Below are 21,141 nucleotides of genomic sequence, written 5' to 3' on the forward strand. Positions count from 1 at the left end.
ATAAACATGCGTGTGCATGTGTCTTTATAGCAGCATGATTTATACTCCTTTGGGTATATACCCAGTAATGAGATGGCTGGGTCAAATGGTATTTGAGCTCCCTACATGTTCTGGTTTTTAATTCCTTGTCAGATAGATAGTTCGCAAATATTTTCTCCCGTTCTGTGGGTTGTATCTTCACTTTTTTGATTATTTCCTTTGATGTACAGAAGCTTTTTAAGTTGATGTGATTCTATTGGTCCATTTTTGCTTTGGTCAGCAGTGCTTTTGAGCTACTACTAATTGAATATTTTCCCACTCCAATGTCCTGCAGAGTTTCTACAATGGTTCCTTTTAGTAGTTTAATAGTTTGAGGTCTAAGATTTAAATCTTTAATCTATTTTGAATTGATTTGCATATGGTGAGAGACAGTGGTCCAGTTCGTTTTTCTACATATGGATATCCAGTCTTCCCAGAACCATTTATTGAAGAGACGATCCTTTCCTCAATGCATGTTCTTGGCACCCTTGGCAAAAATGAGTTAACAATAGATGTATAAATTTATTTATTTCTGAGTTCTCTATTCTGTTCTATTAGCCTATGTGTCTATTTTTATGCCAGTACCATGCTGTTTTGGTTACCGTAGCTCTGTAGTATAATTTAAATCAGGTAATGTAATTTCTCCAGTTTTATTCTTTTTGCTTGTGATGGATTTGGCTATTTTGGGTCTTTTGTGGTTCCATATATATTTCAGAATTATTTTTTCTATTTCTGTGAAGAATGTCATTAGTATTTTGATAATGATTGCACTGAATCTGTAGATTGCTTTGGGTAGTATGAACATTTTAATAATATTCATTCTTCCAATCCATTAATATTAAATATCTTTCCATTTTTTGTGTGTCTTCGATTTTTTTTAAAGTTTGTAGTTTTTAAAGGTAGAAAGTACAGGATTGCCTTTTATCTCCAACAGTGACACTTACAATGATCATTGCCTTTTGCTTGTTTCTGATGATCAGGTGCTACCAGTCTCTTTGATCTGGGGAGCACACCACCACATTGCTCTCAGGGAAGCCAGTCCTTCAGCAGTATCTTTTGTCTATGGAGGGCAAGACTGGCCTACAGAGGGCAGCTCCACTGACTTTACTAACAATGTTGGTACCCATCCTAGTAGCAAATCCCTTAGCATTTTGGTAACTCAAACTGTCATTGCTTTTCATTGTAGACACACATTTTGATTTTTAAAACAAGTACAAAAAAAGAACAAAAATTTACCAGTTTTATCACTTGGTGTCCCAGCAAGAAACAGATGATACACTCAAAGTGGTTTAATGAATAGAAGAGAACTTAACATACTTACTATTGCTCCCCCCTGAAAGTTAACTAGTTAGTTGTATGGCTTTAGATAGTATATCCACTTTAGAATGCTTATTCATTTGAGGTATTTGATTACTTCTTCTTTTTTAAGGTAGATTTGGTGGCTCCACTTCTCTTAGAGTGGACCATCTCTTTTTCTTTTTTTAAATTATACTTTAAGTGCTGGGGTACATGTGCAAAACATGCAACTTTGTTACATAGGTATACACGTGCCATGGTGGTTTGCTGCACCCATCAACCCATCATCTAAATTAGGTATTTCTCCTAATGCTACCCTTCCCCTAGCTCCCCACCCCCACAACAGGCACTGGTATGTGATGTTCCCCTCCCTGTGTCCCTGTGTTCTCGTTGTTCAACTCCCACTATGAGTGAGAACATGCGGTGTTTGGTTTTCTCTTCTTGTGTAAGTTTACTGAGAATGATGGTTTCCAGCTTCATCCACATCCCTACAAAGGACGTGAACTCATCGTTTTTTATGGCCGCACAGTATTCCATAGTGTATGTGTCCCACATTTTCTTTATCCAGTCTATGATTGATGAGCATTTGGGTTCTTTCCAAGACTTTGCTATCGTGAACAGTGCCACAATAAACATACGTGTGCATGTGTCTTTACAGAATTATTCATAGTCCTTTGGGCATATACCCAGTAATGGGATTGCTGGGTCAAATGGTAATTCTGGTTCTAGATCCTTGAGGAATCACCACACTGTCTTCCACAATGGGTGAACTAATTTACAGTCCCACCAACAATGTAAAAGTGTTCCTATTTCTCCACATCCTCTCCAGCAACTGTGGTTTCCTAACTTTTTAATGATCGCCATTCTAACTGGTGTGAGATGGTATCTCACTGTGGTTTTGATTTCCATTTATCTAATGACCAATGATGATGAGCTTTTTTTTCATATGTTTGTTGGCTGCATAAATGTCTTCTTTTGGAAAGTGTCTTTCATGTCCTTAGCCCACTTTTGATGGGGTTGTTTATACTTTTCTTGTAAATTTGTTGAAGTTCTTTGTAGATTCTGGATATTAGCCCTTTGTCAGATGGATAGATTGCAAAAATTTTCTCCCATTCTGTAGGTTGCCTGTTCACTCTGATGATAGTTTCTTTTGCTGTGCAGAAGCTCTTTAGTTTAATTAGATTCCATTTGTCAATTTTGGCTTTTGTTGCCATTGCTTTTGGTGTTTTAGTCATGAAGTCTTTGCCTATGCCTATGTCCTGAAGGGTATTGCCTCGGTTTTCTTCTAGGGTTTTTATGGTTTTAGGTCTTAATGTTTAAGTCTTTAATCCATCTTGACTTAATTTTTGTATAAGGTGTAAGGAAGGGGTCCAGTTTCAGATTTTTGCATATGGCTAGCCAGTTTTCCCAACACCATTTATTAAATAGGGAATCCTTTCCCCATTGCTTGTTTTTGTCAGGTTTGTCAAAGATCAGACGGTGGTAGATGTGTGGTGATATTTCTGAGGCCTCTTTTCTTTTCCACTGGTCTATTCATCTGTTTTGGTACCAGTACCATGCTGTTTTGGTTACTGTAGCCTTGTAGTATAGTTTGAAGTCAGGTAGTGTGATGCCTCCAGCTTAGTTCTTTTCGCTTGGGATTGTCTTGGCTATACGGGCTCTTTTTTGGTTCCATATGAAATTTAAAGTCGTTTTTTTCTAATTCTGTGAAGAAAGTCAGTGGTAACTTGATGGGGATAGCATTGAATCTATAATTACTTTGGGCAGTATGGCCATTTTCACGATGCTGATTCTTCCTATCCACGAGCATGGAATGTTTTTCCATTTGTTTGTGTCCTGTCTTATTTCCTTGAACAGTGATTTGTAGTTCTCCTTGAAAAGGTCCTTCACATCCCTTGTAAGTTGGATTCCTAGGTATTTTATTCTCTTCGTAGAAATTGTGAATGGGAGTTCACTCATGATTTGGCTCTCTGTCTATTATTGGTGTATAGGAATGCTTGTGATTTTTGCACATTGATTTTGTATCTTGAGACGTTGCTGAAGTTGCTTTTCAGCTTAAGGAGATTTTGGGCTGAGACAATTGTAAATATACAATCATGTCATCTACAAACAGAGACAATTTGACTTCCTCTCTTCCTAATTGAATTCCCAGGGAATCAACGAAAAAAGGATACATTTCAAAATTATTTAGCCAAGAGTGGTCAAACAGAAAACTAACATTTATTTAACATTTACAGAGTACCAGACACTCTTTTACCTTGTTTCTAATTCTTAGACTTTACTTTTTACAGATTAGGGAATTGAAACTCAGAGAGGGTAAGCAACTTGCCTACAACCTAACGGCAGCACAGGCCAGTGCCTGAATTCAAACCGGTGGAGGATACTGCAGTGCCTGAGCTATAACCCTCAATTCTCTCTTATGCTCCTAATTAGTTTCCTATTATCTATAAAACATGTCTTTTAGAATTGATTTTCCCTACCTTCTTCATTTCTTTCTGCCTCTTTTTCCTTTGTTCATGTTTCCTCACTCAACAGATACTTTATGGTGAACCATAAGATATCCCAATTCTCAGGAGACATACTATTGGGAAGTGTTACTCTCGTGTTTCCCCTCCCTCCTGGAGTTACACATGGGTATAGGTGAGCTACTTCTTTCCCATTTCAGTAGCTAAAACCAGAGTTTAGCTCCTCAGAGGTCCCTAGCAGCATGACTGACATAGCATCTTTCTAGTCTGCTGTTAAGTACCACTTCCTTTACACCCTCATTGAGAGGGACCTTTTTTTTTTTTTTTTTTTTTTTTTGAGATGGAGTCTTGCTCTGTCACCCCGGCTGGAGTGCAATGGCACATCTCAGCTCACTGCAACCTCCGCCTCCCAGGTTCAAGTGATTCTCCTGCCTAAGCCTCCCAAGTAGCTGGGATTACATGCACCCACCACCATGTCTGGCTAATTTTTGTATTTTTTAGTAGAGACAGAGTTTTACCATGTTGGTCTGGCTGGTCTCAAACTCCTGACCTCAGGTGATCCATGTGCCTTGGCCTCCCAACAATGTGCTGTGATTACAGGCATCAGCCACCATGCCCGGCCTGAGAGGAACCTTTTTTTCTCAGTGGGAGTAGGTAAGGAAGTAGAAACAGATGCTTTTAAGAAAAACTGGTAAGAAGCTTAAAATATTTTCTGGATAGGTTTTTATTTTTCTATGGTTGGCCATAGAGCAGTGATGTGATAAAATAATATTTGAGGTGACTATTTCAGTAGCCTGTTTCTTGTCACCAAGACTTAACTTACATTGTTTTCTGTACTTAAAATGCTAACACCATTGCCCTCCTTCTATGATGATTCAGTATCACTTTTTCCATGGATCTTTCCTCTAATGCCCTGTTAGAAATGTTTACTTACTCTTCTCTTTACACCCTCCAATGGACCATATCACTGTGTGTGTGTGTGTGTGTGTGTGTGTATGTATGTATGTATGTATGTATGTATGTATTTAGAGACAGAGTTTAGCTCGTTACCCAGGCTGGAGTGCAATGGCATGATCTCGGCTCACTGCAACCTCTGCCTCCTGGGTTCAAGCTATTCTCCTACCTCAGCCTCCTGAGTAGCTGGGATTACAGGCATGTGCCACCATGCCCGGCTAATTTTGTATTTTTAGTAGAGATGGGGTTTCTCCATTTTGGTCAGGCTGGTCTCATACTCCCAACCTCAGGTGATCCGCCTGTCTTGGCCTCCCAAAGTGCTGGGATTACAAGCGTGAGCCACCATGCCTGGCTCCACTTTATGATATTATAGTTAGTCTAGCTGCACAGTCTTGGAGCAGAGAGCATGCCCTCTTTAACCCTAGTGTCCTTTATTGCAATGCTGTCCAGTAGAAATACAATGTAGGCCACAGATGTAGGAGATGTACACAATTTCAAAATTTCTAATAGCCATATTAAAAACAAAACAGTTAAACTAATTAAATAGCATTTTATTTAATATATTCAAAGTATTATTAGTTCAAACTGTAATCAAATTAAAAATCATTAATGACTTTTTAAATTTTTTTTGTAGAAAGTCTTCAAGTCTGGTATGTAGTTTTTATTTATAGCACACCTCAATTTTGACTAGCCATATCTAAAGTATTCAATAGTCACATGTGGCTAGTGGCTACCATATTGGACAGCAGCTCTGGAGCAGCACACTGAAGCATACATGTGAGCTGGGGACCTTATATTTTTATTGAACAAAAAAGGCAGTGCAGTGGAAAGATCAGCAACATGTGATGGCATTGTGTATCAAAGGAGAAGGAAGAAGGAAAAGGAGAAAATAACCACAGAAATGGAGCTTGGGAGAACAGGTTATGCTATTACATTAGTAGACACCAATAAATTATTGCAAATAGAGGATGTAAGGGACCAAAATAAAAGATGATAAGTTTTGTACTATTGTTGTCAGAATTATCCTGGAGAAAGCAAATGTAATGCTTTTAACAAAAGTGTGGTCATTCTACTAGCACCACCCACATATGGATATTTAGAAAAAAGTTTACAATGGTGATAATGATGAGAAGACAAATAGATGTAACCTTTCCTCATTTTGCAGTCACAAGCAATTATCATGAAGATGATAGATTTTACCATTAAATAAAATGTCAACAATCAAGTGCACTGAATCCTTTTAGTTCTTAATCTAGATAATTACTTCATGAATTTGACTTGCATTCACTTCCACGTAGTGCATACAGCTAGATAGATAAAGTGAATGAAGTTATGACATTTGCATATATAACAAGGCTGTTCATTTTTGTTCTCTCCAACTAATATATTTATCACTTGATTAAAAATATGACCCCACTATACCTACTTAGTATTACTTACCTAGCAATTACTGCCTTTCAATTGCATGCCATTTTATTCACAGTTCATGTTGTTATCAAAATACACTCAACAAAATCAAATAATAAGTGGGGAGAAAAAAGTAGCGCATGAATTTCAAATGGATGAATTTTCTTTTTTTTTCTCTCCAACTTTTATGTGCAGGATGTGCAGGTTTGTTACACAGATAAACGTGTGCTATGGTGGTTTGATGCACAGATCATCCCATCACCTAGATATTAAGCCCAGTATCCATTAGCTATTCTTCCTGATGCTCTCCGTCATTCCACTCACTACCCACTGAAGGGCCCCACTGTGGGTTGTTCCCCTCATGTGTCCATGTGTTCTCATCATTCAGCTCCCACTTATGAGTGAGAACATGTGGTATTTGGTTTTCTGTTCCTGCGTTAGTTTACTGAGGATAATGGCTTCCAGGAACCATCTGTGTCCCTGAAAAGGACATGATCTTGTTCCTTTTTATGGCTGCATAGTATTCCATGGAGTATATGTACCACATTTTCTTCATCCAGCCTATCACTGATGGTCAGGTTGGTTACATGTCTTTGCTATTGTGAATAGTACTGCAATGAACATATGTGTGCATGTATCTTTATAACAGAATTATTTATATTCCTTTGGGTACATGTCCAGTAATGGGATTTCTGGGTCAAATGGTATTTCTGCTTCTAGGTCTTTAAAGAATTGCCACACTGTCTTCCGCAGTGGTTGAACTAATTTACACTCCCACCAACAGTGTAAACGCTTTCAAATGGATGAATTTTCAATGAGTAAACAGATATTACTTTCAGTAAGTAAACAGGTACTTCTGAAGTACCCTTTTCATTTTTTTTTTGGTATTTGCCTATTAATCTGAGTCTTCTTTAGGTTTTGCTAATATGGAAAAGTATAAATATATTCTTTTGATGTTCAGTAGGTTCCCATTAATGTCATAGTACCACACCACTAAATTGCTACTACCCAAGCTATAATTCTAAGAGTAGTCTTTTATTCCTTCATCTAATCAAGTAAGTTTATATACATATATATTTTTGAATCCTGCTCCATCTCTTCTTCTCTATCTGTAACACTACTGCCTGAGTTCAGGCTTTTGTCAGCTTTCACATGACTCCTATAGTCACCTCCTAACTGATCTTTCTGTTCTCAAGCTTGTCCCTTCAAATTCATAATACATAAAGCTACCAGAGAGGTACCTTCCCTGCTTGAAAAAGGTCAGGCTTCTCAGCTGACCACAATGGTTCTAACAAAAATGTAGGGCTTCCATTAGCTCCACCCACATATGGGTATTTAGAAAAAAGTTTACAATGGTGATAATGATGAGAAGACAAATACATGTAACCTTTCCTCATTTTGCAGTCACAGGCAATTACCATGAATATGATAGCATTTACCATTAAATAAAATGTCACAAGTGCACTGATGTGGTTTCTGCCCAGCACCTGTCTCTCTTCCTGTCACTCAATTACCCTCCACTGACTTTGTATTAATAATGAACTCAGGCCGGGCACGGTGGCTCATGCTTGTAATCCCAGCACTTTGGGGGGCCAAGTTGGGCGGATCACGAGGTCAGGAGATCGAGACCACGGTGAAACCCCGTCTCCACTAAAAATACAAAAAAATTAGCTGGGAGTGGTGGCGGGTGCCTGTAGTCCCAGCTACTCGGAGAGGCTGAGGCAGGAGAATGGCGTGAACCCGGGAGGCGGAGCTTGCAGTGAGCCGAGATTGCATCACTGCAGTCCAGCCTGGGCGACAGAGCAAGACTCCGTCTCAAAAAAAAATAAATAAATATAAATAAATAAATAAATAAATAAAAATAATGAACTCGTGGTTTCCATGACTAGAGGGCAGGATTGGGACCTCCTTTACCTTTCATATGCTATCCATATACTAATTTTGTATTTATTTTTCTGTATTTTAATTATGTGTTTCTGTATTTGTCTCTTCTACTAGTTTGTAAATACACTGAGGCCAGGGAAAGCCATTAAGTTTGTAAAAAGTCTAGTTATTTGCATAATGTAGAATGTGATAGGATCTTGATTGGACAACCAAAGTCCTAGGGTAGTGTTTTACGTGTAAAGTGGCACTGAGTAAATATTTGTTGACATGAATTAAATCTATGAACATGCCCAGAACTGGACACGAGATTCCAGAGCTGAATACAATATTCAGAAAACTAAAAGGCTGCCTTTTTCTGTAAGTCCCTAGTTTAAGAATCCACCCCATTTTTAGATGAATCATGTTCTAATTTAGAAACCAGCTCAGAAATGAACTACCAAGAAGACCATGGATGTATAACTACATCATTATTAAATAAGGAGTATTCCTATCACCATTCATTACTCCATCAAGGAGAAGAAATACAGTTTCCTATCATTCATAATTGAAAAGAGTACTGAAAACAAGAAAGTTGAGAAGGATATGAGAAACTCTGTAAACTTCTAGTATAGCAAATATCTTTCTGTGTCTCATCAACATAAATGCTTTTTTTTTTTTTTTTGAGATGGAGTCTCGCTCTTTAGCCCAGGCTGGAGTGCAGTGGTGCAATCTCAGCTCACTGCAAGCTCTGCCTCCTGGGTTCATGCCATTCTCCTGCCTCAGCCTCCCAAGTAGCTGGGACTACAGGCGCCCGCCACCACGCCCGGCTAATTTTTGTATTTTTAGTAGAGACAGGATTTCACTGTGTTACATAAATGCTTTTTAAATCATCAGAATGGTTGCCTTCCCAAAGAATTTAGCTTTTGTCTTGTACAAGCTTTCCCCACCCTTATCCTTTTGACCTTCCATTTTCTTAGACATTTTTGAAGACGTGCTTATAAAAAATAATAAGCAGGAAGGTTTACTTGTCATGTCTTATAATAAGCTTGTTTTAGGAGTTATTTGAAGAGCAATATAAAACCTGTTTTACTGAGTGAACAAAGAAAGAGCTTGCTAGGGCTTCCCTAACATTCAAAAATAGTAATTTGTCATCATAGAATGATGGAGTGGGGGATGGGGCAGGACTTATATTATGGTCCATATAAAAGCAGCTAATTATGTACCTCATTAAAAATTATATTTTGGTGGGTACTCATGTTGTCAACATGGATAATGATTGACTTCTCTTTGTCCTTAAACTGCTATATACTTAAGCATTACTACTTTGACATTTCGGAAAAGGCTGCCTCATCAAATAATTAAAAAAAAAATCTTGTGAGTGTAAACTACTTTGTATAAAATTATTTAAAATACTATCTAAAACACTGTTAATTATGAAGGAAAAGAATAAAAATTATTAAATAGAGAAAAACAGGTTAAATTTACCATGAGTTAACAAAAGTATAGAAAAAAAGGAAAGGATTGAACGATTTGTCATGGTTTATCCTCTGAAATATTCACAGTAAGTTCAACAAGCAGTTACTATATTACTATATTTAGACTGAAAACTAGTTTCTGTATTTTTATTTAATGGCATCTGTATTTAAAAGGGTCTTACTAAACCCCACACTGTTCTAGGGTAATGTGTAGTGACGTGTGAATGGACACACACACCCACACACTCCCTTTCTCTCTTGAAAAATAAATGAGAAGTACTTTGTCTAATTGGTTCTCCACTTCTTAAAAAACAGTGAAATTTATTAGCCATTTTATTATACCACTGGGTATTATAACTCTCATTAAATTGCCTCCCATTTTAAACAATAAAAACCTATCAAATATTTATTTTAATTACCATTTGTTGCCACATACCAGCATTTAGTGAATTGAGATTTTAATATTCAAATACTTTCTTGGCATGGTGTAAACACTAATCAATGTTTATTCTATAGCAACAGCAGCTAAAGAATATTTCCTTCTTAACTACCAACCCATCTGTATACAATAGATATTCCATAATGACTAACCATATGTAATGACTGCCCTAATATGCACACACAACTGTTGTCAGAATGAACTATATTTGCAAATGTGGTCCCTCATGGTCTCTATGATGTCTTGCATCTGGATAATACATTTCATCTTTTGCCATGAATTCTTCAAACATTTTTTAAATCCTACTAGAGTTCTGTGCTAATGACAGCCAGAGGGATATATTTTGAACCCAGCAAATCTATGCTATCTAATGTTACTTCCTCAGTTTATACTCCCTTTTTGTAGGCTTTTGCTTTGAAGCTTGCACATTTTCAATCATTTTGGTGGTCCTTATCAGTATCTGTTACAGGAACAAATGGCGAATTTCCATCTTTAGCCCCACTACTAGGACAAAAAAACTGGGGCAAAAACAAAAATATTTTCTCTTTGGCTAAAGGACAGGCACTGACTGTCTGGTGAAGTAGAAGCCATGAATGAAAGTCACTGGAATCTGGGGAGCATATCAGTGCCTGGCACCTAAGAGATGATCAAGCCTGGAGATCAGTAGCTCATAGTGGAGGGAAAAAAAAAAGCTTTGAATTAAAACTACCTAAGTTTGATTTTTGGTTTTGCCATGTATTACCATGTGACTGGGGCAAGTCTCTTCATTTTTCTTGGCCTGTTTTATTTGTAGAGTGAAGAATGTGAGACATACTTTATAGGGTTTCTGTGAGGACTAAAAAATTAACATTTAAATATGCTCTGAATAATATTTGCAACAAAGTAGAGTCTCAATAAACTACCAGTACTACTACAAATAAAAGGATGATTACGATATTTGAATAAATGAATAAGGATTATACTCAGGGAAGTAAGTAATAACCAATATGCATAGCTATATCCTCTGTTTTCCTTCTCCCTATAAGTGAAGCTCATTACCTTTTCAGTGCCCAACTCCATTCCACTTTAATGCTGATCCGGAACCAGCTGGATGGACACAGGAAAGGAGAAAAGGAGTTCACTCCTCTGGGGCTTGAAAAGTCACACTGAGAATCCAAGTGAATCAAGGGACAAAAATAAAAAATCAATACTGTGACATTTTTGGTTTGCAAATACATATAGCCATGATTTTGTAGTTTATGGCCAATGTCACTGAGGTTGACATTGGTGGTACAATAAAAAGATTATTTGGCATAGGAAGCTCTGTCATTTGAAGGGATGAGAGAATATTCCAAGGGAACTTAGAGGGGCAAAGCATCGTAGAAAAAGGAGTGTAAAGGCACCCACGTGATAAAAAATGGCACACTGGGCAAAACCTTATTTTCCATACTGAGTTGTGCAAATAGTCACTGTCCTTTAAGAATCAAAAGATGTGGATTTTTTTTGTTTGTTTGTTTTGAGACAGAGTCTTGCTCTGTTGCCCAGGCTGGAGTGCAGTGGTGCAATCTTGGCTCACTGCAAGCTCTGCCTCCCAGGTTCATGCCATTCTTCTGCCTCAGCCTCCCGAATAGCTGGGACTACAGGCGCCTGCCACCATGCCCAGCTAATTTTTTTGTATTTTTAGTAGAGATGGAGTTTCACCATGTTAGCCAGGATGGTCTCGATCTCCTGAGCTCATGATCCGCCCGCCTCGGGCTCCCAAAGTGCTGGGATTACAGGCGTGAGCCACCGTACCCAGCCCATGAAATAATAAATGTGAGAAATTCTAGGTTTGAAAAGTTAAATTTTTTAACTTTGATACTTTTCAGAATCGCTAAAGTGCTAACGTGCTTTGCAAATCTTCATGTAGTAGGCGACACTTTCCGAAAGTTACTTTACCACCAAATTGTCATTTCACAAGACACCAATTGACTTGACAATGAGGTCAGTTTTTCAGATTGCTCTACTGGAGGATCTACTGCAATGAGGAGAACGCAATAACTGCTTAAGGATTAACACTAACAGTGTTTATTAGAAACAGCTGTGTACTCAGTTGTAGAACACATCCAGCAGTAGCTGGCAAAAGGCACATGACATTCTGGGTTGTTGCATTTTTTCCCCTTATCCATCCCTTTTGGGGTTTATTTTCCAGTAACTGGAAGATAATCAATTACAACTGAGATTTGGTGAAATATTGATATTAATTGGTAACCTATGAGCACACACTCCTGTGTTATCTTTCCCATGAGACAGATTTACAGGAGTGCTGGGGTGGGGTGGGGAGGTCGGGCTTCCAGGAAGAGGTGTACACAACAGCAAAGGTGGAGCTTGTAAGCATGAGGGACCTGATGGAAAGTTATGGCTTGTGCAAGGGTTACTATTCCCTTACTTGTTCACTTACTCTTTAAACTGTACTCTTTTGACACAAGTCTTACAACAGCAGTGCTTGCAGATCACTGTGGCCATGATATCCTTAAACACAACAGCTGACAGTAGAAAGAGGCAGCAAAAGTCATAGAAACTTGATGGGATTTCCCATATTCTTAAGCTCTCATTTCCTCCAAAGAAAATGAAATAAGAAAGAATAAAGAAGTTTCTTTTAAAAAATCCATTTGATTTTAAGGGTAAGGTGGGTGGCTGAATTATGATGATACACCTTCAGAGCATAAAAATTACAGGTAATTTTCTCTTCTAAAAGGTGATTATGATAATAGAGCTATCCTCTTAGGAGACTGAAAGCTTTCTATGAAAAGAGAAAAGAAGCTTAAAAGTGACAACTGTCAAAACAATAAACCTGAAACAAACATAAGATGCAAAAGGATCCTGAGATAGGGCACTAGGCAGCTCTACCTATAGGGTAACATCTAGCTGGCTGTGTACATGTACACATACTTATACAGGGTGGATATATGAATTCTCCTCACTATATGTATATGAATTGGGATAGCAGGAATCACAGCAGCTGAGGTAAAACAAGGAGACACAGCACCTCATTTTTCAGCCCTTCTGTGTTCCCTCCCTGTTAATTCTCTTAGGGAGCTAGATGTTCTTTATCCATTTGCAGATTCTGAAACACTGACAGATGAAATCTAGAACCATGGTATACATTTAAACCATGCTACTCTATTTTCTAATTTCTTAAGAATTGAGTCTTTCTTGACCTTAAAACTATGACCTTTATTTCTAAACATCTCACTGTATATGGCTCAGGTTACATGATTTCCATTATTTTTAATATGCTAACGCTTACCTTCTTAGGTAAATTAATTATCTTTTTGGCCAATGGTTTCCAAACCATGGATTTAAAAATTACTTTAGGGAGTTATGAAGAGCAGTGTTTAATTAAATAGAACAGAATAACACAGCATAGAACAGAATAGAAAACATCATACCTCATTGTGCATAGCAAGGGTAATATTTCATAAATTTTTGTCTCTGTATGCCCAGCAGAATCATATACAGTCATGTGTCACATAATGACATTTTGGATAATGATGGGCTCACATATACAATGGCAATCCCTTAAGATTATAATACTGTATTTTCACTATACCTTTTCTTGTTTGAATACATAAATACTTACCATCATGTTACAATTGCCTATAGTATTCAGTACAGTCACATCCGGTACAGGTTAAGCAGCCTAGGAGCACTAGGCTATATCAGATAGCCTAAATTTGCAGCAGGCTGTACCATCTAGGTTTGTATAAGTGCACTCTGTGACATTTGCATAATGATGAAATCATTTAATGATGCATTTCTCAGACCATATCCTTGTCATTAAGCGACACATAAATAAATGTATGTATTGTCCACAAGAGAAAATATTTGAAATCTATTGTTTTTGGTGCTATTTGGGTGTCAAGTTTTCCTTTGGGCTGTAGAATCATGTTACATAACCCCTGCCTAATGGAATCCTTCTGCTGCTCCACCTCACAGCCTCTGGACCCACCTCTGAGTTCAGCCATAGCTACTGGACTGTTCTTAGGAGCTTTTAGGCTTGTTCTACACTGATCACCTTTTGCCTTGAGGTAAGTTAATGCAGCCTGGAAGTGAGAAGGAGTTAATGTCCTTGGGGTGTTAACCAATATAGGAGAACCAGTGGATATATGTTCTTGCCTGCTCTTCCCTAGACAGATAATTTAGGAGGTATTCTCTATGCCTCTTAGGAGCAATCCCCAGCGGAATCTAGTCCACATTGCTCACAGGGGCATGACCTTGAAAATGCACTCGTACATTGCCCTTTCCTCCTCCTCACTCTTCACTCTCATTCCTGACCCTGGGATCTCCTTCCAAGTAAACTAACTACACCCAAGACCTTATCTCAGATTCTTGAGAACTCACACCATTATATCATGTAAACATCTAGTACTAAATATACCAGTAATACAATTGTATTAGGGTTCTCCAGAGGGGCAGAAACAATTGGATCTATGTATATATAAGAGAGTTTATCAGGGAGAATTGGATCACATGATTACAAGGTGAAGTCCCGTGATAGGCTATCTGCAAGTTGGGGAGAGAAGCCTATAATTTCTCAGTCCAAGTTGGAAAGACTCAAAACCAGAAAAGCTGACAATGCAGCCTTCAGTCTGCTGCAGAAGGCCTGAGAGCCCTGGGGAAGCCACTGGTGCAAGTTGCAGATTCCAAAAGCCAATGAACATGGAGTCTGGTATCTATGGGCAGAGGAGTAGAAGCAAGTGTCCAAAACGGGCAAAAGAAAAAGAGCCCGCAGATTCAGCAAGCCAGCTTATCCCACCTTCTTCCCCCTGCTTTATTCTAGCCATGCTGGCAGATGATTGGATGATGCTAACCGACACTGAGGGTGGGTCTTCCTCTCCTAGCTCACTGAGGCAAATGTCAATCTCCCCTGGCAATAACCTCACAAACACACCCAGAAACAATGCTTCACCAGCCATCTAGGCATCCCTCAGTCCAATCAAGTTGACACCTAATATTAACCATCACAACAACATAACAAAATATTGAATATTTTCATGAGCTATTACAAAGCTAAAATTTTAAATTATTATGCAGTAAAGTCCTTGCTGCAATTAGAAAACAGTACCAATTCAAACTGCCTAAAAATATAAAATGATACTACTATAAATGAAACGAATTCAGCACTATAAATGGTTGCTAAATAAGAAAGATATTTGATTTATATCAATTAACCCCATAACTAAAGGATTTTTCCAGTATAGTGGTTTTAGCATCACAGTGGATGTAAAAAAAAAAATTATGTATTTTCATCACAAATTAAGCTCTTAATTACAAATGCAGTTTCCTTTTTTTTCTATAATATTTCTTTCTTTTCTCTTGGGAAATATTTTCAAGATGTCCCTGGATTACAAGAATAGAAACACTTGATGGATCCTACTTGTCAATCAAATTGACAGCTATAAAATAAAATCAGTCATTCTGCTAAAGTATAACTTTTAAGGATGAATTTTTAGCTCAGAAATTTAATCATATGAGTGCTTCTGAAATAAAATGATGATGCCTGGTTAATTCTATGTGCTACTGAATATTAATTCACACATCTCCTCTTTAAGAATACCATTTCAGTGGGATATTGTCATTGTGTAAAATGTATGACTAGCCCAACTGTTGGTGCAGTTTGTATTTTTTCTACTTTTCACTGCAAAGGTTGATAATGATAAATCTAATAACTAGTAAAGGGCAGAAATAGCTAATTATTCAACCTTTGGTAACTTCACTGAATTCTGTAAGTAGTCCTCTATATTCAAGACATTAAAATGTACACATATCAAAAGGAAGAATCTTCTCTATGTCTATTTCTAGAGTCTTGCCAGCTAAGGCAGTAAATGATATACAACAGAATTGGAAATGATCAGTTTCATTAAACCCAGCTTATAAAGACTCTCTTTCGAAGTTTTATTCTCCTGTGGTTACTATCATGCATCAAATCATTAAATAGCATCCTCTTCTCTATTCCCTTAGGGATTCCCTTCATGGGACTTGACACAGGACAAGGTTTTCAATGTGTCTGAGTAGTACTGATATGAATAGTACTGTATCACATCCCAGGGTTCTGAGCTGTGGTTCTTAAGAGACCACGTGCAAAAACATTTGCCAGTATTTTCTAATTTACGTTTTAAAATAAACGTTCATATTTTTATTTTAAAACATAAAGTCAATATTATATTCCCCAAATGCTACCAGAGTGAATTTATTTGTAGAATTAAATTATAAAATAAATTTCAGTTTATTTAGTACCTTGTATTAAGCACATGGTAGTGTCTTGATAAATATTTTATACGTAAAACCAATGTATGAAAAATGAATAAAGAATTAACAAATGTATATCAGGATATAATTTTCCATATTATGCTGCAGAATTTTATATATTTCTACATTGATAAATCTGTTTAATTCACAAATAATAAATTCTTTGCACTATGATATACAAAGATGAACAGGACATAGTCCCAAACAGGAAAGTTCTCACAGCCTAGTACATACAACACAGGAATTTACACACACAATTTATTTGCAAGTTACAGTATGTTAAGTACCAACAGTAAATTGTGGCAAAGTTATCAGTTTCCTAAGGAAGAAGCAAATAATTGCTACTAAGGAGATTGTGAGTGTTGGAGATGACTTCTTAGGATTTGAGCTGGCCAAGAAAGATGGATAGAATAAGAAAATAAACAAAATATAAACATAACAAACCCTAATATAAATATAACAAACCAATTAACAACATGGCTAAGGTAAACTTGGTGAATATGGTAAAGAGATAGCAATGTACAGAATGGCAATAATCTGGAATGTTTAGTGCCATATTATGGTTCCAAAAGGTTTATTCAATAGAATATAGTTTTATTATACTTTAAGTTCTGGGGTACATGTGCACAACATGCAGGTTTGTTACATAGTTATACATGTGCCATGTTGGTGTGCTGCACCCATCAACTCATCATTTACATTAGGTATTTCTCCTAATGCTACCCTTCCCCCAAGCCCCCACCCCCTACCCACCGACAGGCCCTGGTGTGTGATGTGCCCCTCCCTGTGTCCCTGTGTTCTTATTGTTCAGCTCCCACTTATGAGTGAGAATGTGCGGTGTTGGTTTTCTTTCCTTGTGATAGTTTGCTGAGAATGATGGTTTCCAGCTTCATCCATGTCCCCACAAAGGACATGAACTCATCCTTTTTATGGCTGCATAGTACTCCTTGGTGTATATGTGCCACATTTTCTTTATGAAGTCTATTACTGATGGACATTTGGGTTGGTTCCAAGACTTTGCTATTGTGAACAGTGCCACAATAAACATACGTGTGCATGTCTTTATAGTAGCATGATTTATAATCCTTTGGGTAGATAGCCAGTAATGGGACTGCTGGGTCAAATGGTAATTCTGGTTCTAGATCCTTGAGGAATCACCACACTGTCATCCACAATGGTTGAACTAATTTAAACTCCCACCAACAGTGTAAAAGCATTCCTATTTCTCCAAATCCTCTCCAGCATCTGTTGTTTCCTGACTTTTAATGATCATGATTCTAACGGGTGTGAGGGCATGAGATGGTATCTCACTGTGGTTTTGATTTGCATTTCTCTAATGACAAGTGATGATGAGCATTTTTTCACATGTCTGTTGGTGCATAAATGTCTTCGTTTGAGAAATGTCTGTTCATATCCTTTGCCTACTTTTTCATGGGGTTGTTTGTATTTTTCTTGTAAATTTGTTGAAGTTCTTTATAGATTCTGGATATTAGCCCTTTGTCAGATGGATAGATTGCTGAAATTTTCTCCCATTCTGGAGGTTGCCTGTTCACTCTGCTGATAGTTACTTTTGCTGTGTAGAAGCTCTTTAGTTTAATTAGATCCCATTTGTCAATTTCAGCTTTTGTTGCCATTGCTTTTGGTTTTAGTCATGAAGTCTTTGCTCATGCCTATGTCTGAATGGTACTGCCTAGGTTTTCTTCTAGGGTTTTTATGGTTTTAGGTCTTACATTTAAGTCTTTAATCCATCTTGAATTAATTTTTGTATAAGGTGTAAGGAAGGGATCCAGTTTCAGCTTTCTACATATGGCTAGTCAGTTTTCCCAACACTGTTTATTAAATAGGGAATCCTTTTCCCATTGCTTGTTTTCGTCAGGTTTGTCAAAGATCAGATGATTGTAGATGTGTGGTGTTATTTCTGAGGCCTCTGTTCTGTTCCATTGGTCTATACATGTGTTTTGCTACCAGTACCATGCTGTTTTGGTTACTGTAGCCTTGTAGTATAGTTTGAGGTCAGGTAGCGTGATGCCTCCAGCTTTGTTCTTTTGGCTTAGGATTGACTTGGCAATGCGGGCTCTTTTTTGGTTCCATATGAACTTTAAAGTAGTTTTTTCCAATTCTGTGAAGAAGGTCAATGGTAGCTTGATGGGGATAACATTGAATCTATAAATTACCTTGGGTCAGTATGGCCATTTTCATGATACTGATTCTTCCTATCCATGAGCATGGAATGTCCTTCCATTTGTTTGTGTCCTCTTTTATTTCACTGAACAGTGGTTTGTAGTTCTCCTTGAAGAGGTCCTTCACATCCCTTGAAAGTTGGATTCCTAGGTATTTTATTCTCTTTGAAGCAATTGTGAATGGGAGTTCACTCATGATTTGGCTCTCTGTTTGTCTATTATTGGTGTATAGGAATGCTTGTGATTTTTGTACATTGATTTTGTATCCTGAGACTGCTGAAGTTGCTTATCAGCTTAAGGAGATTTTGGGCTGAGAAGATGGGGTTTTCTAAATACACAATCATGTCATCTACAAACAGAGACAATTTGACTTCCTCTCTTTCTAACTGATTACTCTTTATTTCTTTCTCTTGCCTGATTGCCCTGGCCAGGGCTTCCAATACTATGTTGAATAGGAGTGGTGAGAGAGGGCATCCTTGTCTTGTGCTGGTTTTCAAAGGGAATGCTTCCAGTTTTTGCCCATTCAGTATGATATTGGCCGTGGGTTTGTCATAAATAGCTCTTATTATTTTGAGATATGTTCCATCAATACCTAGTTTATTGTGAGTTTTTATCATGAAGGCTGTTGAATTTTGTCAAAGGTCTTTTCTGCATCTATTGAGATAATCATGTGGTTTTTGTTGTTGGTTCTGTTTTTGTGACGGATTACTTTTATTGATTTGCATATGTTGAACCAGCCTTGCATCCCAGGGATGAAGCCAACTTAATAATGGTGTATAAGCTTTTTGATGTGCTGCTGGATTTGGATTGCCAGTATTGAGGATTTTCACATCGATGTTCATCAGGGATTTGGCCTAAAATTCTCTTTTTTTGTTGTGTCTCTGACAGGCTTTGGTATCAGGATGATGCTGGCCTCATAAAATGAGTTAGGGAGGATTCCCTCTTTTTCTACTGATTGGAATAGTTTCAGAAGGAATGGTACCAGCTCCTCTTTGTACTGTGGTAAATTTGGCTGTGAATCCATCTGGTCCTGGACTATTTTTGGTTGGTAGGCTATTATTGCCTCAATTTCAGAACCTGTTACTAGTCTATTAAGAAATTTGATTTCTTCCTGGTTTAGTCTTGGGAGGGTGTATGTGTCCAGGAATTTATCAGTTTCTTCCAGATTTTCTAATTTATTTGCGTAGGGGTGTTTACAGTACTGTATTTCTGTGAGATTGGTGGTGATATTCCCTTTATCATTTTTTTTATTATTATACTTTAGGTTTTAGGGTACATGTGCACAATGTGCAGGTTTGTTACATATGTATCCATGTGCCATGTTGATTTCCTGCTCCCATTAACTCATCATTTAGCATTAGGTATATCTCCTAATGCTATCGCTCCCCCCTCCCCTAACCCCACAACAGTCCCCGGAGTGTGATGTTCCCCTTCCTGTGTCCATGAGTTCTCATTGTTCAATTCCCACCTATGAGTGAGAACATGCGGTGTTTGGTTTTTTGTCCTTGCGATAGTTTACTGAGAATGATGTTTTCCAATTTCATCCATGTCCCTACAAAGGACATGAACTCATCATTTTTTATGGCTGCATAGTATTCCATGGTGTATATGTGCCACATTTTCTTAATCCAGTCTATCGTTGTTGGACATTTGGGTTGGTTCCAACTCTTTGCTATTGTGAATAGTGCCGCAATAAACATACGTGTGCATGTGTCTTTATAGCAGCATGATTTATAGTCCTTTGGGTATATACCCAGTAATGGGATGGCTGGGTCAAATGGTATTTCTAGTTCTAGATCCCTGAGGAATCGCCACACTGACTTCCACAATGGTTGAACTAGTTTACAGTCCCACCAACAGTGTAAAAGTGTTCCTATTTCTCCACATCCTCTCCAGCACCTGTTGTTTCCTGATTTTTGAATGATGGCCATTCTAACTGATGGTATCTCACTGTGGTTTTGATTTGCATTTCTCTGATGGCCAGTGATGATGAGCATTTCTTCATGTGTTTTTTGGCTGCATAAATGTCTTCTTTGGAGAAGTGTCTGTTCATGTCCTCTGCCCACTTTTTGATGGGGTTGTTTGTTTTTTTCTTGTAAATTTGTTTGAGTTCATTGTAGATTCTGGATATTAGCCCTTTGTCAGATGAGTAGGTTGCAAAAATTTTCTCCCATTCTGTAGGTTGTCTGTTCACTCTGATAGTAGTTTCTTTTGCTGTGCAGAAGCTCTTTAGTTTAATGAGATCCCATTTGTCGATTTTGGCTTTTGTTGCCATTGCTTTTGGTGTTTTAGACATGAAGTCCTTGCCCACGCCTATGTCCTGAATGGTATTGCCTAGGCTTTCTTGTAGGATTTTAATGGTTTTAGGTCTAACATTTAAGTCTTTAATCCATCTTGAATTAATTTTTGTATAAGGTGTAAGGAAGGGATCCAGTTTCAGCTTTCTACATATGGCTAGCCAGTTTTCCCAGCACCATTTATTAAATAGGGAATCCTTTCCCCATTTCTTATTTTTGTCAGGTTTGTCAAAGATCAGATAGTTGTAGATATGCGGCATCATTTCTGAGGGCTCTGTTCTGTTCCATTGATCTATATCTCTGTTGTGGTACCAGTACCATGCTGTTTTGGTTACTGTAGCCTTGTAGTATAGTTTGAAGTCAGGTAGCATGATTCCTCCAGCTTTGTTCTTTTGGCTTAAGATTGACTTGGCGATGCAGGCTCTTTTTTGGTTCCATATGAACTTGAAAGTAGTTTTTTCCAATTCTGTGAAGAAA

At 37.7% G+C, this 21,141-nt stretch overlaps 1 protein-coding gene across 3 annotated transcripts in view; it reads right to left on the reverse strand.

Moving 5' to 3' along the window:
• GUCY1A2 (guanylate cyclase 1 soluble subunit alpha 2) overlaps positions 1-21,141 on the reverse strand; it is a 370,428-nt gene that overhangs the window by 62,711 nt on the left and 286,576 nt on the right. Inside the window, exon 8 of one of the 3 annotated variants that reach the window (XM_058446514.1) lies at positions 10,965-11,003. The exons of the other annotated variants lie outside the window; for them this stretch is intronic. Within the exon in view, the coding sequence (XP_058302497.1) occupies positions 10,983-11,003 (21 nt within the window). The 3' untranslated portion in view covers positions 10,965-10,982. Of the gene's footprint in view, positions 1-10,964; positions 11,004-21,141 lie in introns of those variants that run through there. 3 annotated transcript variants of the gene reach the window in all.

The sequence above is a fragment of the Hylobates moloch genome, unplaced genomic scaffold (genome assembly GCF_009828535.3).
Source record: "Hylobates moloch isolate HMO894 unplaced genomic scaffold, HMol_V3 SCAFFOLD_11, whole genome shotgun sequence".
Classification (NCBI taxonomy): Eukaryota; Metazoa; Chordata; class Mammalia; order Primates; family Hylobatidae; genus Hylobates; species Hylobates moloch.